Source organism: Sycon ciliatum, chromosome 2 (genome assembly GCF_964019385.1).
Source record: "Sycon ciliatum chromosome 2, ocSycCili1.1, whole genome shotgun sequence".
NCBI lineage: Eukaryota > Metazoa > Porifera > Calcarea > Leucosolenida > Sycettidae > Sycon > Sycon ciliatum.
Window position 1 is genome coordinate 9862453 of NC_088644.1, and position 15569 is coordinate 9878021.

General features: G+C 47.3%; 3 protein-coding genes across 6 annotated transcripts in view; all 3 read left to right on the plus strand.

Annotated features, from left to right (window-relative positions):
* Positions 1-164, plus strand: part of LOC135808579 (protein DD3-3-like) — a 35218-nt gene extending 35054 nt beyond the window's left edge. For both annotated transcript variants that reach the window (XM_065321793.1, XM_065321792.1), the window contains one exon: positions 1-164. This exon is cut by the window's left edge and continues 779 nt beyond it. The gene's annotated coding sequence lies outside the window, so the exon portion shown is untranslated.
* Positions 165-1204: 1040 nt separating this feature from the next.
* Positions 1205-4978, plus strand: LOC135808578 (ABC-type oligopeptide transporter ABCB9-like). The gene has a single exon (XM_065321791.1). It carries the CDS (start codon positions 1458-1460, stop codon positions 4377-4379), a length of 2922 nt encoding a protein of 973 aa, XP_065177863.1. The 5' UTR covers positions 1205-1457; the 3' UTR covers positions 4380-4978.
* Positions 4979-5297: 319 nt separating this feature from the next.
* Positions 5298-15544, plus strand: LOC135808580 (hormone-sensitive lipase-like). 3 transcript variants are annotated; one of them, XM_065321797.1, is made up of 8 exons: positions 5298-5423; positions 8563-9449; positions 9939-10199; positions 10587-10829; positions 11205-11288; positions 11645-12027; positions 13174-13330; positions 14644-15544. In XM_065321797.1, exons 2-8 carry the CDS (start codon positions 8643-8645, stop codon positions 14851-14853), a joined length of 2145 nt encoding a protein of 714 aa, XP_065177869.1. In that variant the 5' UTR covers positions 5298-5423; positions 8563-8642; the 3' UTR covers positions 14854-15544. The 3 variants fall into 3 exon arrangements, with proteins under 3 accessions (XP_065177869.1, XP_065177868.1, XP_065177866.1); XM_065321796.1 differs by having other exon boundaries at positions 5302-5423; positions 8463-9449; XM_065321794.1 differs by lacking the exon at positions 5298-5423 and having other exon boundaries at positions 7493-9449.
* The last annotated feature ends 25 nt before the right edge of the window (positions 15545-15569 follow it).

The window sequence follows — 15569 nt, forward strand, 5'->3', positions numbered from 1 at the left end:
TTCTCTTTGTGCCGCTTTAGATATTTGATGTGGCAAATATTATCCTCCACTCATAAGTTCTGCTGCACCACAAATGTTTTTTTGTATGCAGGTATATATTTATTTATCCGACGCGCTCAATTCGCAAAGCAGGTTCCTTGCCCCAGTCGATAGATTATAGTTTATAAATAATATACTTGTAACATTTTTGAGTTACGAAGTACATCCTAGTCCGTCTTTCTCTAAGTCAAGTGTGTGGGTGTGGGCGTGCGTGCGAGTGCGCTTGTCTGGTATTCAAGAGTTATATCCAGGTATGCAATAGCAACATTAACCAAATCCATGCACATGCCTAACTGTGGGGCAGACATTTCAGGCCATTCGTATCACTAGTGCCAACACCGGCCCTCAACTGATTGTATAGACGGGGTGCTGTTCACAACGGTTCAAGCATTTTTACTGACGTAACAATAATTTGTACTTGTGCCGAAGTGAACTACTGCATGTGACAAATCTCAGCTCCATTTGGCCTTTGCCTCCGAGATCGTCATGCTGTACTCCAGAGCTAGCTTGTGAGGCCATTGCCAGAACTGACAGCAACTGTGGCACCCTAACCTATTCTTGCTGTGAGGTCAAAGCAACTCACTTGACTCACTCTCAGTGCGAGTTTTGCTCCAAGTAATTATTAGTTTAAAATAGTTAGTACAATCATGTACTTATTTTAAAAGTTACTGCATGTTAAGTGCAATGTACTTTATGCGATGTTATCATTGGCGGTGCTTGCAATGTATAATCACCAGCAAGACTGCCAAGACTAGACTAGAGTTCTAGCCTTTCAATGTTCTTATTCACTGATATCATGTGCATGTGGGGCTTTGAATAAATCATGGACACAGACTACATAATTGTATAGAAACCGTCCTCGCCTTGTAAACATGCTGTCGAAATCGAAAAACATACTAAACTGACTGTACAGCAAAGACATAGTGTGTCCTGTTGTGTGTTACTGTGCTAGCGCTATCCTACATCAAGAGTCCATAACCCATGGACTCTTGCCTACATGTATACATGACATGTAGTAATACTAATACTAGTAATAGGCGCTAGCGCTAGGCTAGCACTTAGCAGGACACACTGCACTTTCCATATTTGGTTATTTATTTAAATAATTAAATTTTAAAATTTTAAAATTTTGATTTATAAAAAAGTTATTGCAACTTTGAGTTGCAATAACAATTTTGTATACAATGTAGTTGCAATAACAGTAGGTACAAGCAGAAGTAAATCTTGTAATTGTAAGCTAGCCTACCGTGGAGTCTACTGCCAAGAGTACATGCTTGCAATTGCCTTGCTCATAATCTGATAATCGTGTGAGTGCAGGGCTAGCTGCGTATTTGATGGGTTTTACTTGATCGATCTCTGCCTGGAAATTATAATCTATACCGGTACACATGTAATTAGTGTTTCCCTTCTTCATCGTTATGGAGTTATTGAGCAGACAGTCTCTGATTTTGTTAGCATTTTCTGCTATTGATATATTGGTTGAGACTTTGTTAACCCTAAAAATTGGAGCGGATTTTGACAGGACGAATGGTCTGGAGAATGTAGGAGCATTTAGCTACGGTGCATTTCGGATTTCCCAATACCACTTCGCCATATCGCCACTTGACGTTTGGATTACTGCAGTTTTGCGCTGTGCCATATGCATTGGAGTCACAGTCGGTGTGCTGCACGCAGCGCGCAGGGCCAGGTTGAGCAGCTCTAACCCTGCGTCGTTCCGCAAACTTCGAACTGAGCTAGTTGTCCGTGTCCGGAGACTGCAAACACCGGGCCTGCTCACCGGCGTTTCACTGTTTGTATATCTGGTGGCGAAATTTTTGTTCAGTATAGAATTTAACAGCGATGGCACGGCAGCCAGGAATCCCACTGCCAGTCCTCCGACGACAGTGGCAACAATGTCTACTACAGGCCCAGTAGCAGCCACGACACCAGTCGCTAGCGTGACTAGCGATGTGCACATACACGTCATTGTGCGCGTTCACCCATGGCTCTGGGCTCTGCTGGCCTGGTCACTCACGGCATGCATAGTACAGCTTGTCTATGTGCACCGAGTGGGAGACAAGAAGCACAGCAAGGTTAGGCCCGAGCCCAGCGATGCACGCAGTCGTGGTAACAACACTCTGCTGGTGAATGAATCCGCTGTGGAGGAGGACGTGCCACTGCTGCACCATTGCGCAGCTGAAAGCTCCGAGGCGGCTACTGCGGACTCCGAGGACGATGAGCAGCTTCTGGGCAAAACAGCCGTTGGCTCATCAGACTCGAATGACAGTGACAGCAGTGGGAGTGATGATAGCGATAACGATAGTGATAGCGCAGACAGTGATAGTGATAGTGGCAGTGATTCTGGTGAACGTAGGCGAGGAGACAAAAAGAAAAAGCGTACAACGAAGCAGGACAAAGACTTGAACAAGCCGTCGACATGGATGACGGTGAAGAAGCTTTTGAAGCAGTCCATGCCTGACTGGATGTTTATACTCGGTGGATTCTTCTTCCTGATTGTAGCCACCATTGCCCAGTCTCTGATGCCGCTGTACATTGGTAAAGTGATCAACAGCATTGCTATAGACCGGGATGCTGATCAGTTCCACCGGGCTATCATGATCATGGCTGTACTCTCGGCAGTCGGTGCGCTGGGCGCGGGCGTTCGCGGCGGTCTGTTCTCGCTGGTCTGCGCTCGCCTCAACATTCGCCTGCGCAACAAGCTGTTCGGCTCGGTGGTGCGGCAGGACATGGCGTTCTTCGACACGACGCGCACCGGAGACATCACGTCGCGCCTGACGTCGGACACGGAGAAGATGAGCGATCTGATCGGCATGAACATCAACGTGTTCTCGCGTAGCATCGCCAAGGCGTGCGGCGTCCTCGTCTTCATGTTCAAGCTGTCCTGGAAGCTGACCATCGTCACCATGGTCAGCCTGCCGGTCGTCAGCGTCCTCTCCTACATGTACGGTGAGTACTACAAGAAACTGTCGGAGAAAGTGCAGTCGTCACTGGCTAAAGCCAACGACGTAGCCGAGGAAGTCTGCTCGTCTATAAAGACCGTGCGCAGCTTCGCCTGGGAGGCCGAGGAAGCTGACAACTACAGTGAGAAGCTCAAGCGTACGTACAAGCTGCAGGTGAAGGAAGCGCTGGCCTACTGTGGTTATAACTCTTGCTCACAACTCCTGGAATGGGCTTCGGTCATTGCCATACTCTTCTATGGTGGTTATCTGGTCTTGAACGACGAGCTGAGTGGCGGGTATCTCGTCTCATTTATCCTCTACTGCGAAGAACTGGGCTCTTGTATTGAAGATGTTGGTGACGTCTTCACTGGCCTAATGTCGGCCGCGGGAGCTGCCGAAAAGGTCTTCAAGTGGATTGAACGTAAGCCTGATACCCTGCTGGAGCCGGACAAGCCCGATTGCGGTGAGCTGCGGGGCGAAGTGGAGTTCAAGCAGGTGTCCTTCCGCTATCCCAGTCGGCCGGAATCGACCGTGTTGAAAGATGTGTCGTTCGTGGCACGGCCCGGTGAAGTGGTTGCACTGGTTGGCCCCAGTGGAAGTGGCAAGTCGTCGTGTATGAGTCTGCTAGAGCGCTTCTACCAGCCCGACAGTGGTACTATCCTGTTGGATGGCCAGCCGTTGAACATGTTTAATCACAAGAGTGTTCACGAACGTGTAGTGATCGTGAGTCAGGAACCGGTGTTGTTCGCTCGCTCTCTTCGCGACAATATCCGCTATGCTCTGCCTGGTGCTTCCGATGATTGTGTTGAGGAAGCAGCCAAACTATCCAATGCGCACGGCTTTGTTTCAACTCTACCGCGCGGCTACAGCACGCAAGCGGGGGAACGCGGACAGCAGTTGTCCGGTGGGCAGAAGCAGCGCATTGCCATAGCGCGTGGTCTCGCTCGCCAGCCCACGGTTCTTCTTCTCGACGAAGCAACGAGTGCACTGGACGCGGAGAGCGAGCACATCTTACAGCAGTCCTTGCTTCAGGCAATGTCGGACCGTACCATCATAGTCGTTGCTCACCGCCTGAGTACGGTGGAGCATGCCGACCGCATTGTCGTCATTGCAGACGGCTGTGTCACTGAGCAGGGAACTCACACTGAACTACTCAATGCCGATGGAATGTACGCACAGCTTGTACAGCGACAGCTTCGCCATTCCAGCTCACCATCGCAGGACGACGACGATAGCAGACCCTCCCCGTCAGCCGTAGTGCCACGAGATATAGACAGGCAGGTGTCAAGTCGTTCCACGGGGTCAGCACAGCGTCAGCGTAGTCGGAGAGGCAACAAATCTGGCTCTTTTTCCAGCAGCGGTGACTCAAGTGCTGAAGATACCGTGAAAAAGCGAAGATAGTTTCCTGCCAGTGTGTTGACCGATTGAACTTATTGTATTTCTGCGAGCAGTGTTTCTGTTCATTGAGCTCAAGCTCAGCTGGTCAGTAAAACCAGCCGAGGGCCTGTGCAGCACCGTGGATTTAGCATTGCACACATCGACTGCTCTTGTGAACCCAGTTAGTCCAGAGTATCGTCAAGTTGTGTATGTGATATGGAGAGAATGTGGAACTTTTTTTTCGTTATTTTCAAGGAACATCTCAGCAACCTGAGTCGTTGACTATTTGTTTTAGCTGTACAATTGTTGTAGGTGCCGCTTCGGACTAGGCATCCTCACACGATCGTGAGTACACCGTACTAGCTCTTTCAGCCAATGCTACTAACTTATCTAACCAACCGTAGCCCAAAAGATAATAAAAAACTAGACCTTTTTATATATGCTCCTCCTAGAAATTGAATCGTCTTTATAGCGCCGCCGCTCCTCTACTTGCCTCTGTTTGAGAATATTTTATGGCTAGCCTATTGTTCCGCTGAGACTCCTGTTTGATTGGCGATATGTTTGTATTTATTTTTACCGATATCTTTGTATTTACTTCCTATTCTTCGGGCTCAACCAAAGTGTGAGTAAAACTGAGCTCAGACCACATTCATGTATTGTGGGGACACTGCATTTTGTTGTAGATCTACATATATAAATGGCTATTGGCTACTGGAAAATACTATACCGTACTAAAAACGTTCCTTGTAAAAGTGCGGAAAACGCATAAAAAAAGACCCCCGGGGGCCCCGGCCCACGAATAATTCTTGGGTCAACCACGTGTGACATGCATGTACACACAACACGTGACCAATTCAAATGTACTGGATCAGAACGTCAAAACTACCACAAGTACCAGTACAAAAGACAAAGTATTTTGCTCGAGCTACAGACCTGCGAAAGCCTGAAAACTGTGTTCTCCACCAGCTCGCGAATGCTAGAACAGGGTGTTCTTTCTCCAAAGACGCCATTGCAGCGAATAGTACTGTACGTGGTGTGTTGCTGCCGCGGAAATGAACTCATATACCGGTACGTACGTGCACAAATCAGGACGATACTTTTCTGTCACAATACAGTGTCAGGATTCTCTACATTGTTAAGCTAACCTGTGCTGCACTCAACACTATCGAGTAGTATAGGGGTTAGATTTCGGGGTTATTTAATAGATTAGTACAAGTAACATCCTACACACACCACCCTCAAAGTAAGTGGTCTCTTCGAGTGCATGTATTCAAATCAAACTCGAAGTGCCCCACCGTCTGACCGTCACGCGGTAAACACCATACTATAAGTCAACAAATATTTGGCGCATATTTATTTATTTATTTTCGGCTATTTTCGGCCTGGTCATGTTGGACCGCAAAAATTTGTTGCGGGCGAAATTTTGTTTTGCAAGGTTCAGTATGACAGTGTATACAGGAAGCAGCAGTACAGGCCGAAAATTTGATGCGGCCGAAATGGGTTTTAGCCCTGAGAGGCCGAAATTTGAATGGGGCGAAAATTGGTAGACTTACAGTAGGATCCGTCGGGGAACAGTAGGCAAAAGAATAAACCCAGAGAGCTTGGGATCACTTCGGTGAAAATGTCGGTCGGTCACGAGTGTCGTAGTCAAGCTACAGCAAATCACGTAGTCCGCGATGTCGGAGTTATCTGACTTTGCCGAAGCCGATACTAGGGAGGTTCTGCTCTGAGTGACGGGAATGCAACCCGAAGATTAAATGAGTACACTCAAACGTCTCATGTCCGGGCGCATTGGGACTGGGCGCTGCCTGTATCTCAGATTTGCCCGTATCTAAGATTTTCCCGTATCTCAGGAAAGCTCATCTACCATGTATTTATATGTATCTATTATTAAAGGAGATATTCTGCTACTCAGGTTGATTGCCTGAACGCAATTATTAGGAAGCGCTTTGTTTGCCGTAGTATTGCACATAACCTTACATTCCTCACACAATGTTTAGAGTATGGTGTTTATGATAGTCTCAAGAAAATCGATTAGGAACAACCGTTTTAGATACATGTATTCTCATTCATCATTCTGTAATGTCCGCTTCACTAATACTATTAATCGCATTAATAAAGTATCTATTATTGCACGATTAAAGAGGTCAATATATGAAATATAGAACGAGTAAAAGACCGAGGTCCCCCGAGGTCTTTTACGAGGTCTATATTTCATATATTGACCGATTATGAGGGCAATAATAGATTTATCACGACATAGCATACCTAAAACTGTTTTTGCTTTGCTATAGGAAGAAAGGAATACTAGTGTAATAGTATAATAGTATGTACATATGCCGTTTACATTGGACATTACTTCTGTGTAAACCAAAGTTTTCAGTTGTCTCTTGTAGTATGTTCCCCAAGTCCTTTGACTGAGAATCTGACAGTTTGGGTTCGAATCCCAGCATTTGGCTTCAGATTTTTCTTCTTTCAGTTCTGATTTTTTTCTAAGTAATTAGTTGAGGAAAAAGTTCTAAGTCCTCAGGCTAAGGGTGCGTTCTTAAATCCTCTCGGAAAAGTTTGAGACTCTCCGAAAAGTTCGAGAGCTGTTCTTATATCCTCTCCGACTTTTAGGAGGCTCTCCAAAGCTCTCCAAGCTCTCCAAGCTTCAGAGGTGGTTGAAACTTGGAGATTCCCGCGGTTTGGGATCAGCGCATGCGAACTACGACTAAAAGCCACGTGTTCATCATGAGTGTACGCATTTCCCTTTTCGCATACGCACATACATTCATCACTCAAGATCGCGGCCCCTTTGACGCTTCATTTTGCTTGACATGTGCAAAATATCTCCGAATTCTTCGAGACCCGTTCTTGAGTAATCCCAGTTTCTTCGACTTCTCTTTTCTTCTTCTTCTAGAAGCTAGAGAATATAAGAACGCACCCTAAGTGGTCAATAATAAGTGGTCAATATAAGCGGTCAATATATGCTGATATTTGACCGCTTAGAGATCACAAGTTTCTGTGGGGGTCAATAATAAGAGAGTGATAAATATAATTATAGTTTTTGATGAAGTTTATTTGGTACGTAGTGCACATGTTCAGGATAAAAAAGAATCCATTGGTGAAAATGTGTGGATTACACATGTGTGGCTTACTTGCTAGCTCCTCATCCCACCGTAAGCCATGCCTCCTTGCCACGCCTCCTTGCGGTCAATTAAACCATGTAGGGTTCAAGTGGGTCCAGGTTCTAGTGGCCACACAAGAAGGCACTTGAAAGTTCTTATCCATGCCTAGATATCTGGACCCTAAACACACAAAGTCGTGGACTCTAACCCAGCCACCTGTTCTTTCCATGATTCTCCACGTTTCACGTGAAGCAAAGCCTCTCTGCTATCATACTGGATAGCCTGTACTACTGTGGATACGGATGTTTGGCCTCCTTGATCACTACCCTGTGTACGAGTTCAAATGGAAATATATGCACACCTCACAAGGCCAATTGGCAAAGCAGCTAGCTGTCCTGAGATTGAGTGCATTGAAATCATGTACTTGTCTGGTGATGCCTCTAGTGAGTGCAATAGACTGACTGGGTGCGCACTGATCTGATGAAGTGTGTACAAACCTGTAGGCTAAAGTCGGTGTTACACTGGGGTTTTCTCAACTTTTCTGGATCTTTAAAGCACCAGAAGTAGTATGTGTGTAGCGTTGGTACGCTGGTGAATTCTCTTCATGCCAGTTAAGGTTACACTTTTGGTAGAGTTACGAGTTCAATCTTCATTCCAGTTCAGTTCAGTTTAAAAAAAAATAGACAACAGTGTGTTCACTGAGACCCTTGTATTTTGCCTCCGAGAGACTGTGGCCCGCTACATGTGTACTATTGAAAGCGCCCATTTCGTCTTGGAAGTGTGCATCACATTGACATTATGCATGCGGTCTATTACTAGTACATGTATTTGGTCAGAGTCTCATCTGTGTGTGTGTCTCTCTCTGTTTGTTTGTTTGTGTGTCGGTGTCAGTGTGTGTGTATGTGTGTGTGTGTGTGAGTGTGTGTGTGTGGTGTGTGTGTGTGTGTGTGCATGTGCGTGTGCGCTTATGTGCTTATGTGTCTGCATGTGTGAGCAGTATGTACTTGAATGAGCCGTGCACACCTGGTTTGTGTCTGCATGTGCTTGCAGTCGCCTTGCATTCACTTTGAACACGTGTTCGTGTACATGTTCCGCAGGACTTGTGATTTCGCCTGACCTTTCAAACCAATTGGACTGACTGCCCTGGCAAGGGACTCTTATTGCCTAGCTTCTTGTTATGGCGGCATCAACAGTAGCGCATAACGTCACTCGACCTGTCGTTGCTTCACAGCTGCTGCTTTCTCGCTCCTGCTGTATCAGTTCGGCGTATTGTCCAGCTGCACAGTGTAGCCGTGTGTTGAAACAGCATACCGGTACCTGCTCAGTAGCTGTCATCAGTACCAGGAACTTAGTGAGTGTAGCGGACACAGTCAGCAGCGGAAACACTGCGTCGCTGGTGACACGCCGTCACTGGCAATGCCCTGCGGCACGCAGTGCAGCGCGTCACTATTCCGCTCCACCGTGTGTCACAACCGCAGCGTTGCAAGGGCTGCTAGCGCAAGTGCAGCGTCTCCAGCAGGAACAGCGCAGCAACGGTGGCGGAGCACTGAGCCCGGAGCAGAGGTCCCGATTGGCTTCCGCTTGTCATATGCTGTGCGCTGCGATCGGGTCGTTGCTCGGCACCATTCCTTACTTGCTGCAGCAATGTTCCCGCTATGATGCTTTCCCGGGTGTAGCCAGCAACGGACTGCGATCTAGTGTATCCATACTCTCCACGTGTACATCGGCGCTTGATGACATCATCAAGTCACTGCTTACGTCATCGAATACTAAGAGAGCTTTCGCACAGGCTGTGTTAGCACTTGAAGCACATTCAGAGCTGCTCAGGGATCACGCGCAGCTTTTTAAAGTCATCTACGCTGTTGTGCAAGTGGACAAGACTGGCAACCTGATCGTTGATCATACTCAGTTTCCGGACGACTTTCTGGACACTGCTGAGAGTATGGAGCGGAAAAGCTTCTATGGACGGTGCCTCGGCCTTCATGTAAGTCACTGTGAGAAGTAAGGTGACATTTGTATGTGTGCTCTGCGACCGTAGAGTACAATAGCTGTCGGTGGTCTTTTGAATAGTCCTACCCGATCCCCCTTTGGTGCGTCCATGGAGCTATGAAGCCAAGACCTCTGGTCGGCGGAGCTTAATGGGCCCCACCACCACACTCCATTATTCACCCCAGTGTCTGGAGATAATGTGGATTTCGTAGAGAAAAAAGAAGAAGAAAAAAACACACACACAAAGGTTTTAACATGCCATGTGCGGTATGCAGTTTCTACTATAAAAACGAGGCATCTTGGCAGCTACTGAGATACCTATGCTGTTTACAGTCTGCCGGTCAGATGTCAATGCCATAAATGGTTCTGAACTATGAGCATTGGCCCTCAGAGCAAGCAGACAGTCATAAGAAATATGTATGTGTAATATATGTGTATGTGTGCGTGTGCGTGTGTGCATACACGTGTGTATTATTGTTGACAGTATGACAAAGAGGTACGGCAAGTTCTTCAACTCATCGTGGCACTGCAGGCTGCCACCGGGAAGGCATATTTTTCCCGTCCACCGACACGTGCAGGGCTTGGCTTGCTGCCACTCCTACCTGAGCCGTACACAGCAGTGAGGATTGCAGCAGACCCAAGACAGCGAGCTGCAGATTTCCTTGACATAACGTCCAAATGCAATGTGGACTTTGTGAAGCGCTTCTGGCACCTAGCTGAAATGAAGATCATGGAGCTTGGCCGGGTAAGCTGGACTGGTTAGCCAATAACTGGACTACTCGAAGAGGGGGGGGGAGGCGTAAGTGAGTGAATGAGAGAGATAACAAGAGACAGAGAGACGGCGTGAAACGTTTTACTCACTTGCAAGTTGGCCAGTGTGGTGTCGAACCTGGTTGAAAAAGGGTGCCTCGGATGGACCAGGTGAACAGGTGCAGGTAAAATCTGATTATTTGGGCCTGGAATACACCGCTACATGCACTACTAGTATCACGTTTCAGCACACATGCTGTGGCCATCATTGAGCTAAAGATAGCACATGCATGTGCTCAAGGCTATTAGTATAACTGCAGGTACGCTGACAGATATCTTTGATATATTTTGTACATTTCACGTTTATGGCTTGTTTTGCAAGGTTGTTGGAAGAGTGCCGAAATGCAAGATGAACAAACTGCTTCACCTGCCTCCAGAGCTGATCACGTTTCAGCAAGAGACCAATAGTGGCACTGAAAGTAGTGCCAGCGAGGGAGGCTCTGCTGCGTCAACTGACGGAGTGTTTCGACTGACCCCTCAGCATGGCGCTCCCATAGTGGTACCGCCACCGCTATCAGCAGATGGGAAGCCGCAGGGTGTCACCGTCCGTCACCTGGTTCCAAAGGTGAGTGTGTGTCACATTTGCGCACTGTCCTTCATGCTTTCTATCACTCTGTGCATAAGTTCCGTCCACGCGCTTTCTTACAATGCAATGAAGTACATGTACATACACGTACATGTGTCATGGAAGATATCTGCTCTGCGTTACAGGATTAGGGAAGTGCAGTGAGAGAAGTGGACAGTAAATAGCCGGTGATGATACAGTGGTCATGATCACGAATGATGGAATGTTCTAGTATTAGATTAGCATCAGTGTGAATGGTTTTGAATGGTCCTTACTAAGTATTCGTAAGTTTTCTGGTCTTGCTGCCTGACAGTTTATCACATTTGTCATTGACATTTGTTCTATTCCATGCTCAACACTCTCTTTTTGCTGCAGAGTGCCAGCTCCGAGCCTTCTAAGGCAGTCATCATTCACTTCCATGGTGGAGGGTTTCTGGCGCAAACGTCGCAGTCACATGTGGTAGGTCGTTGGAAACGAATGGGTGTGCTTTGCTGCCATGCTCCATCCATCTCTGCACTGCCCTAGCCAATAACAAGATACATTGTACTGTGACTGTCTCATGTGTGTGTAACACGGATGTGCACCAGGTTTTCATTTGGCCCTATGTACAATAGTACAGTGCTGCTCAATGACATCCAGTCGCGTCACGCAAGCACGTGCCGGGCGTTGCGCAGCCCTAGACGTGCGAACACTAGACTGCGAAATGGTGCAAGGCGCCAACTTGACTCACGCGACCGGATTTCATCAAGTAGCACTGTACATAATATTAGTATACCCTATGCATGTGTCTTCCTTGTGCTGTATTGTTCATGTAGAGTTATCTAAGCCACTGGGCCAACCAGCTCAACGTACCCGTGGTGTCCGTTGACTACATGACGGCCCCCGAGCACCCGTACCCGCGTGCCGTCAACGACTGCTTCTACGCATACGCCTGGGTGCTGAGGAACGCCACCAGCCTGGGCACCACTGCCGAGAAAGTCATCCTGGCCGGCGACTCGGCCGGCGGTAACTTTGTCTTCGGAGTGGCATTCCTCGCTGCACAGTACCAGCTTCAGAAGCCGTGTCTGGTTCTGGGCGCTTACCCTGCTCTGAAAATCTCACTGGATCTGTCACCGGCACGTTGCCTAAGCGTAATGGATCCGCTGTTACCCATTGGAACGCTGCGGGCATGTTTGAATGCGTACCGGGGAGGTGGCAGGTGAGATAACAGTTCTTCTTTTTCTTGGAAATTTCACTGTACAGTGCATGCCTGGGATTAGCAAATTAGAATTGGCCAACGTTGGCATCTTTTGATAGTGACAGCTGATAAGAGGTGCATAGACTGTCACTCCAAGTAAGAATTTCCTTCGTTGCAAATAGGATTGCCCATTTCACAAAATATATACACTTACCTGGTAATGTGAACAGTCGGCATGGAGACAGTAACATGTGATCATGTGGCTGCTGTATTGGTGTGTGACAAGCAAGATGGCGTGAAATAAAAGTTAAACTTCAAAATTTAAGTACTAAAGTCTAACACCCTTTTCTCCTTTCATCGGGTATGAAGTGCTGTTTCGACGACCCTGCGTATCCTTTCTCACACCTTAGGCGCGAAGTATCTCACCTGTAATAAATCACTGAGGTGTATGTCCCCAAGAGAGTAAAATACCGGCGTTTTACTACTCCCTGGAATACCGGCGTTTTACTACTCCCTGGTACGTTCTACTGAAGTTTGACTACACCAAGTCACGTTCTTAGCACATCGACAATCAACTTTCACACTTCATGTCTTGTGCTTATGCAATGTGAAAGAACCTCCAGTGCTGCTCAATGAAATCCAGTCGAGTCACTCACGTACGTGCTGGGCGTTGCTCTAGACCTGCGAACATTGGGCTGCGAAATGGTGCAAGGCGCAAACTTGACTCACGGAACCGGATTTCATTGAGCAGCACTGTACTTTAAAGTGCTTTGCTGTGACTTTGTCACTTTCTGGTTAGCTGTGATTTTGTCACTTTCTGGTTAGCTGTGATTTTGTCACTTTCTGGGTAGCTGTGTGCACATCGCCTTAAGCTTTGATTTCATCACCTCGAATTGAAACAAAACTGCATCGCTTCCTTTGTCCTGCTTTCTTTATCTGATGCAATGTTGGTGCTGGATGAGGATAGAGAGCTCTGTGACTAGAGGCAGGTGTTTGGTGGACCGTGGACCATGTGACTTGCCTTTGCCCTTGCTATATTCTCGTTGAAGTCATCGGAATCCACTCTCTGTGCCTACACAGCTAGGCTACGTACGCTGTGGATGTACTCTGCAATGCTGATTGCTCTGCGAGTCCTAGTTCATGGTGTTCTTCTCTTGTCCTGTCCAGCATGCCAGAGTATCACCCGAACACCGGTGGCCTGTCACAGCTGCAGTCAGGCATCCACCAACGCCATGCCGCCATCCTGAATGCTTCGCCGGCCTACCTCTCTCCACTGCTGGCCAGTGATGAGATGCTGCACAGCTTACCATCGGTTGCATTGCTGGTAAGCCACTATAGCACACATGGTAGTGCGGTATGAGCTATGCATTCACATACCAGTAGCTGAGCAGTGCTAATTCCGTACTTATAGTATTGACAAACTGGCCTATTGATCAAAAGCCGTCCAGAAATACACCCTGTCCGAAACTCTTTCCAGAAGGAACCTTTCCCATGCCCCGGAAAACCCCAGCACTACTGTACCACACGTAGGTGTGTGAATTGTGACTAACTTGTTAGATGCAATAGTCATGTACATGTAACTAAGTTAGGCTTTACAACATGTGCAATGTTGGAAGTGTTTCGCCAAAAAGGAGACCTTGATTAGAGAGCCTTCTGTGTAGTCTCTACTATTGAAATGATGAGCATGTGAACAATCTACTTCTGAAGTAGTACATGTCCGTACTTCACAGGATCTGCTGGAGCCACAGAGTCAGAAGTCAGCAATGTTGCCACAGGCCCTGGCGGCTTGTACCTCTGGGTCTGGGTGTGATGTATTGTTAGCATGTTCAAGCCTTTCAAGCCTTTCAAGCCTTACTGAGTAATGCAAGGAGCAGTCTGTGTGTCATGAGTAGCTATGTATGGAGCAGCTAGTCTGTGTGTAATGAGTAGCTGGCCATGTGAGTTCCATAGAAAATCGATTGTGCCTGAGACATATCGCGTGTCTGGGAAGGGGCGTTAATGGAGCAGTTAAGCTGCACGTTATGTTTGACGTGACGCAGCTCGCGTTATTTGGCTCGCGCGTTGGAAAACAACGCGAGTGACCTGCTGCTCACGTCGAAATAACGTGCAGCTTAACCTCTCTAATAGCCAGTCATGTCAAGTGTGTACAGAGCACCTTGGTAAGCACATATATAGATCTTCTACATGTATGTGCTAGACCCTGCTAGGAAGGCTGTGCGGAATGGGAAGGTGGGTTACTAGCACACCTTCTACAGAGAGTAGTGTGCAGTATACGAGCTGATAGAACTTCCATGACAGCGGCCTCCATTGGAGAAGGACCCCTGCTGTCTAGTGGAAGAGTTGCCTGAGGCTCAGCCACATTTCTTGTCGGTATCTTTGAGTACAAGAACATTTCAACATGCTACATTATTGTTCTCCTCTGTGGGTGTTCAGGTAAGAAAGCTTCTACATGGATGTTGTTTCATTGCCGATAGATTCCTTCGTGCTATGGGTCATCTCTTATTCTGTCTCTCTCTGTCTCTGTTTCTGTTTCTGTCTCACTCTCTCACTCACTCTCACTCTCTCGCTCTCTCACGCTCTCTCTCTCTCTCCCTCTCTCTCTCTCCCTCTCTCTCCCCGTTCTGTTGTACCTTTCAGCCAAGCTCATTCGACCCACTCCTGGATGATTCCATCGTCATGGCGCGTCGCCTGCACGCACTGGGCAAGGATGTGACACTACGCCCATTCGACGGAGTATCCCATGGCTTCCTCAACTTCCACGCAGTCAGCCGCTTGGCGCGGCAAGCCACCGACGCGTGCATTGAGTTGATGGATGCAGCGATCAAGCAACATGACCAAGATGTTTAGTCTTGATACAAGTAGTTCCCATTCCAGTACGAGATGTCACCACTCATGCGTTCCCAGTGCAGCACCGGGCATTTGCCCATTGGCAGTCATTTTACGAGTATTGAACTAATTTTTTAAATAGCAAGCTTCATAATTAGTTTATTACCATCCAAGTTCATATCGAAGTACTGTAAGGTCTTGTATACAAGTCGCACTTGAATAGAAGCCGCAATTTTGGGCCCATCAAATCACACATAAGCCTGGTTTTAGTGTTGACATACATAGAAATCCCTGTCTTGTATAGAAGCCTGTCTCATATAGAAGCCTGCAAAATTTCACAAAGAAAGTCATAGAAGCCGCGGCTTTTATACGAGACTTTACGGTATTTATCATCATTAGTCTCCCATGGAATTTCCTGTGTACCTTTTATGCAATGCGGCCAGTTTTTTTAATGATCAATAGGTTAGAGATGTGGTGACCCAGACATGCCTGAAGAGGCCTGAGATATGTCAGCAAATCCAGCTCTCTTACGATAAAGAAACCTCTTCCAGCTCTCTTGGTCGGCATCATTATATTTTTTGGCTAGTGTGTTTTGACCACTGAGCAGCTGCACAGCATGGTCGATTTCATGTCTTGATTTTCTAGTTTCTTCGAACATTATTAGATCATAGGACTTCGGATGTGGCTGGGAAGGTTGCTACAGGATAATTGGCATGAATAGTCGCCGGTTTCGAGTG

Bases quoted from the DNA above. Each gene is read 5' to 3' on its own strand.
- LOC135808578 (XM_065321791.1), top strand. From the start codon at position 1,458: ATGGAGTTATTGAGCAGACAGTCTCTGATTTTGTTAGCATTTTCTGCT.
- LOC135808580 (XM_065321797.1), top strand. From the start codon at position 8,643: ATGGCGGCATCAACAGTAGCGCATAACGTCACTCGACCTGTCGTTGCT. The intron at 9,450-9,938 runs GTAAGTCACTGT...TATTGTTGACAG, and splicing joins GACGGTGCCTCGGCCTTCAT to TATGACAAAGAGGTACGGCA. The intron at 13,331-14,643 runs GTAAGCCACTAT...TGTACCTTTCAG, and splicing joins TACCATCGGTTGCATTGCTG to CCAAGCTCATTCGACCCACT.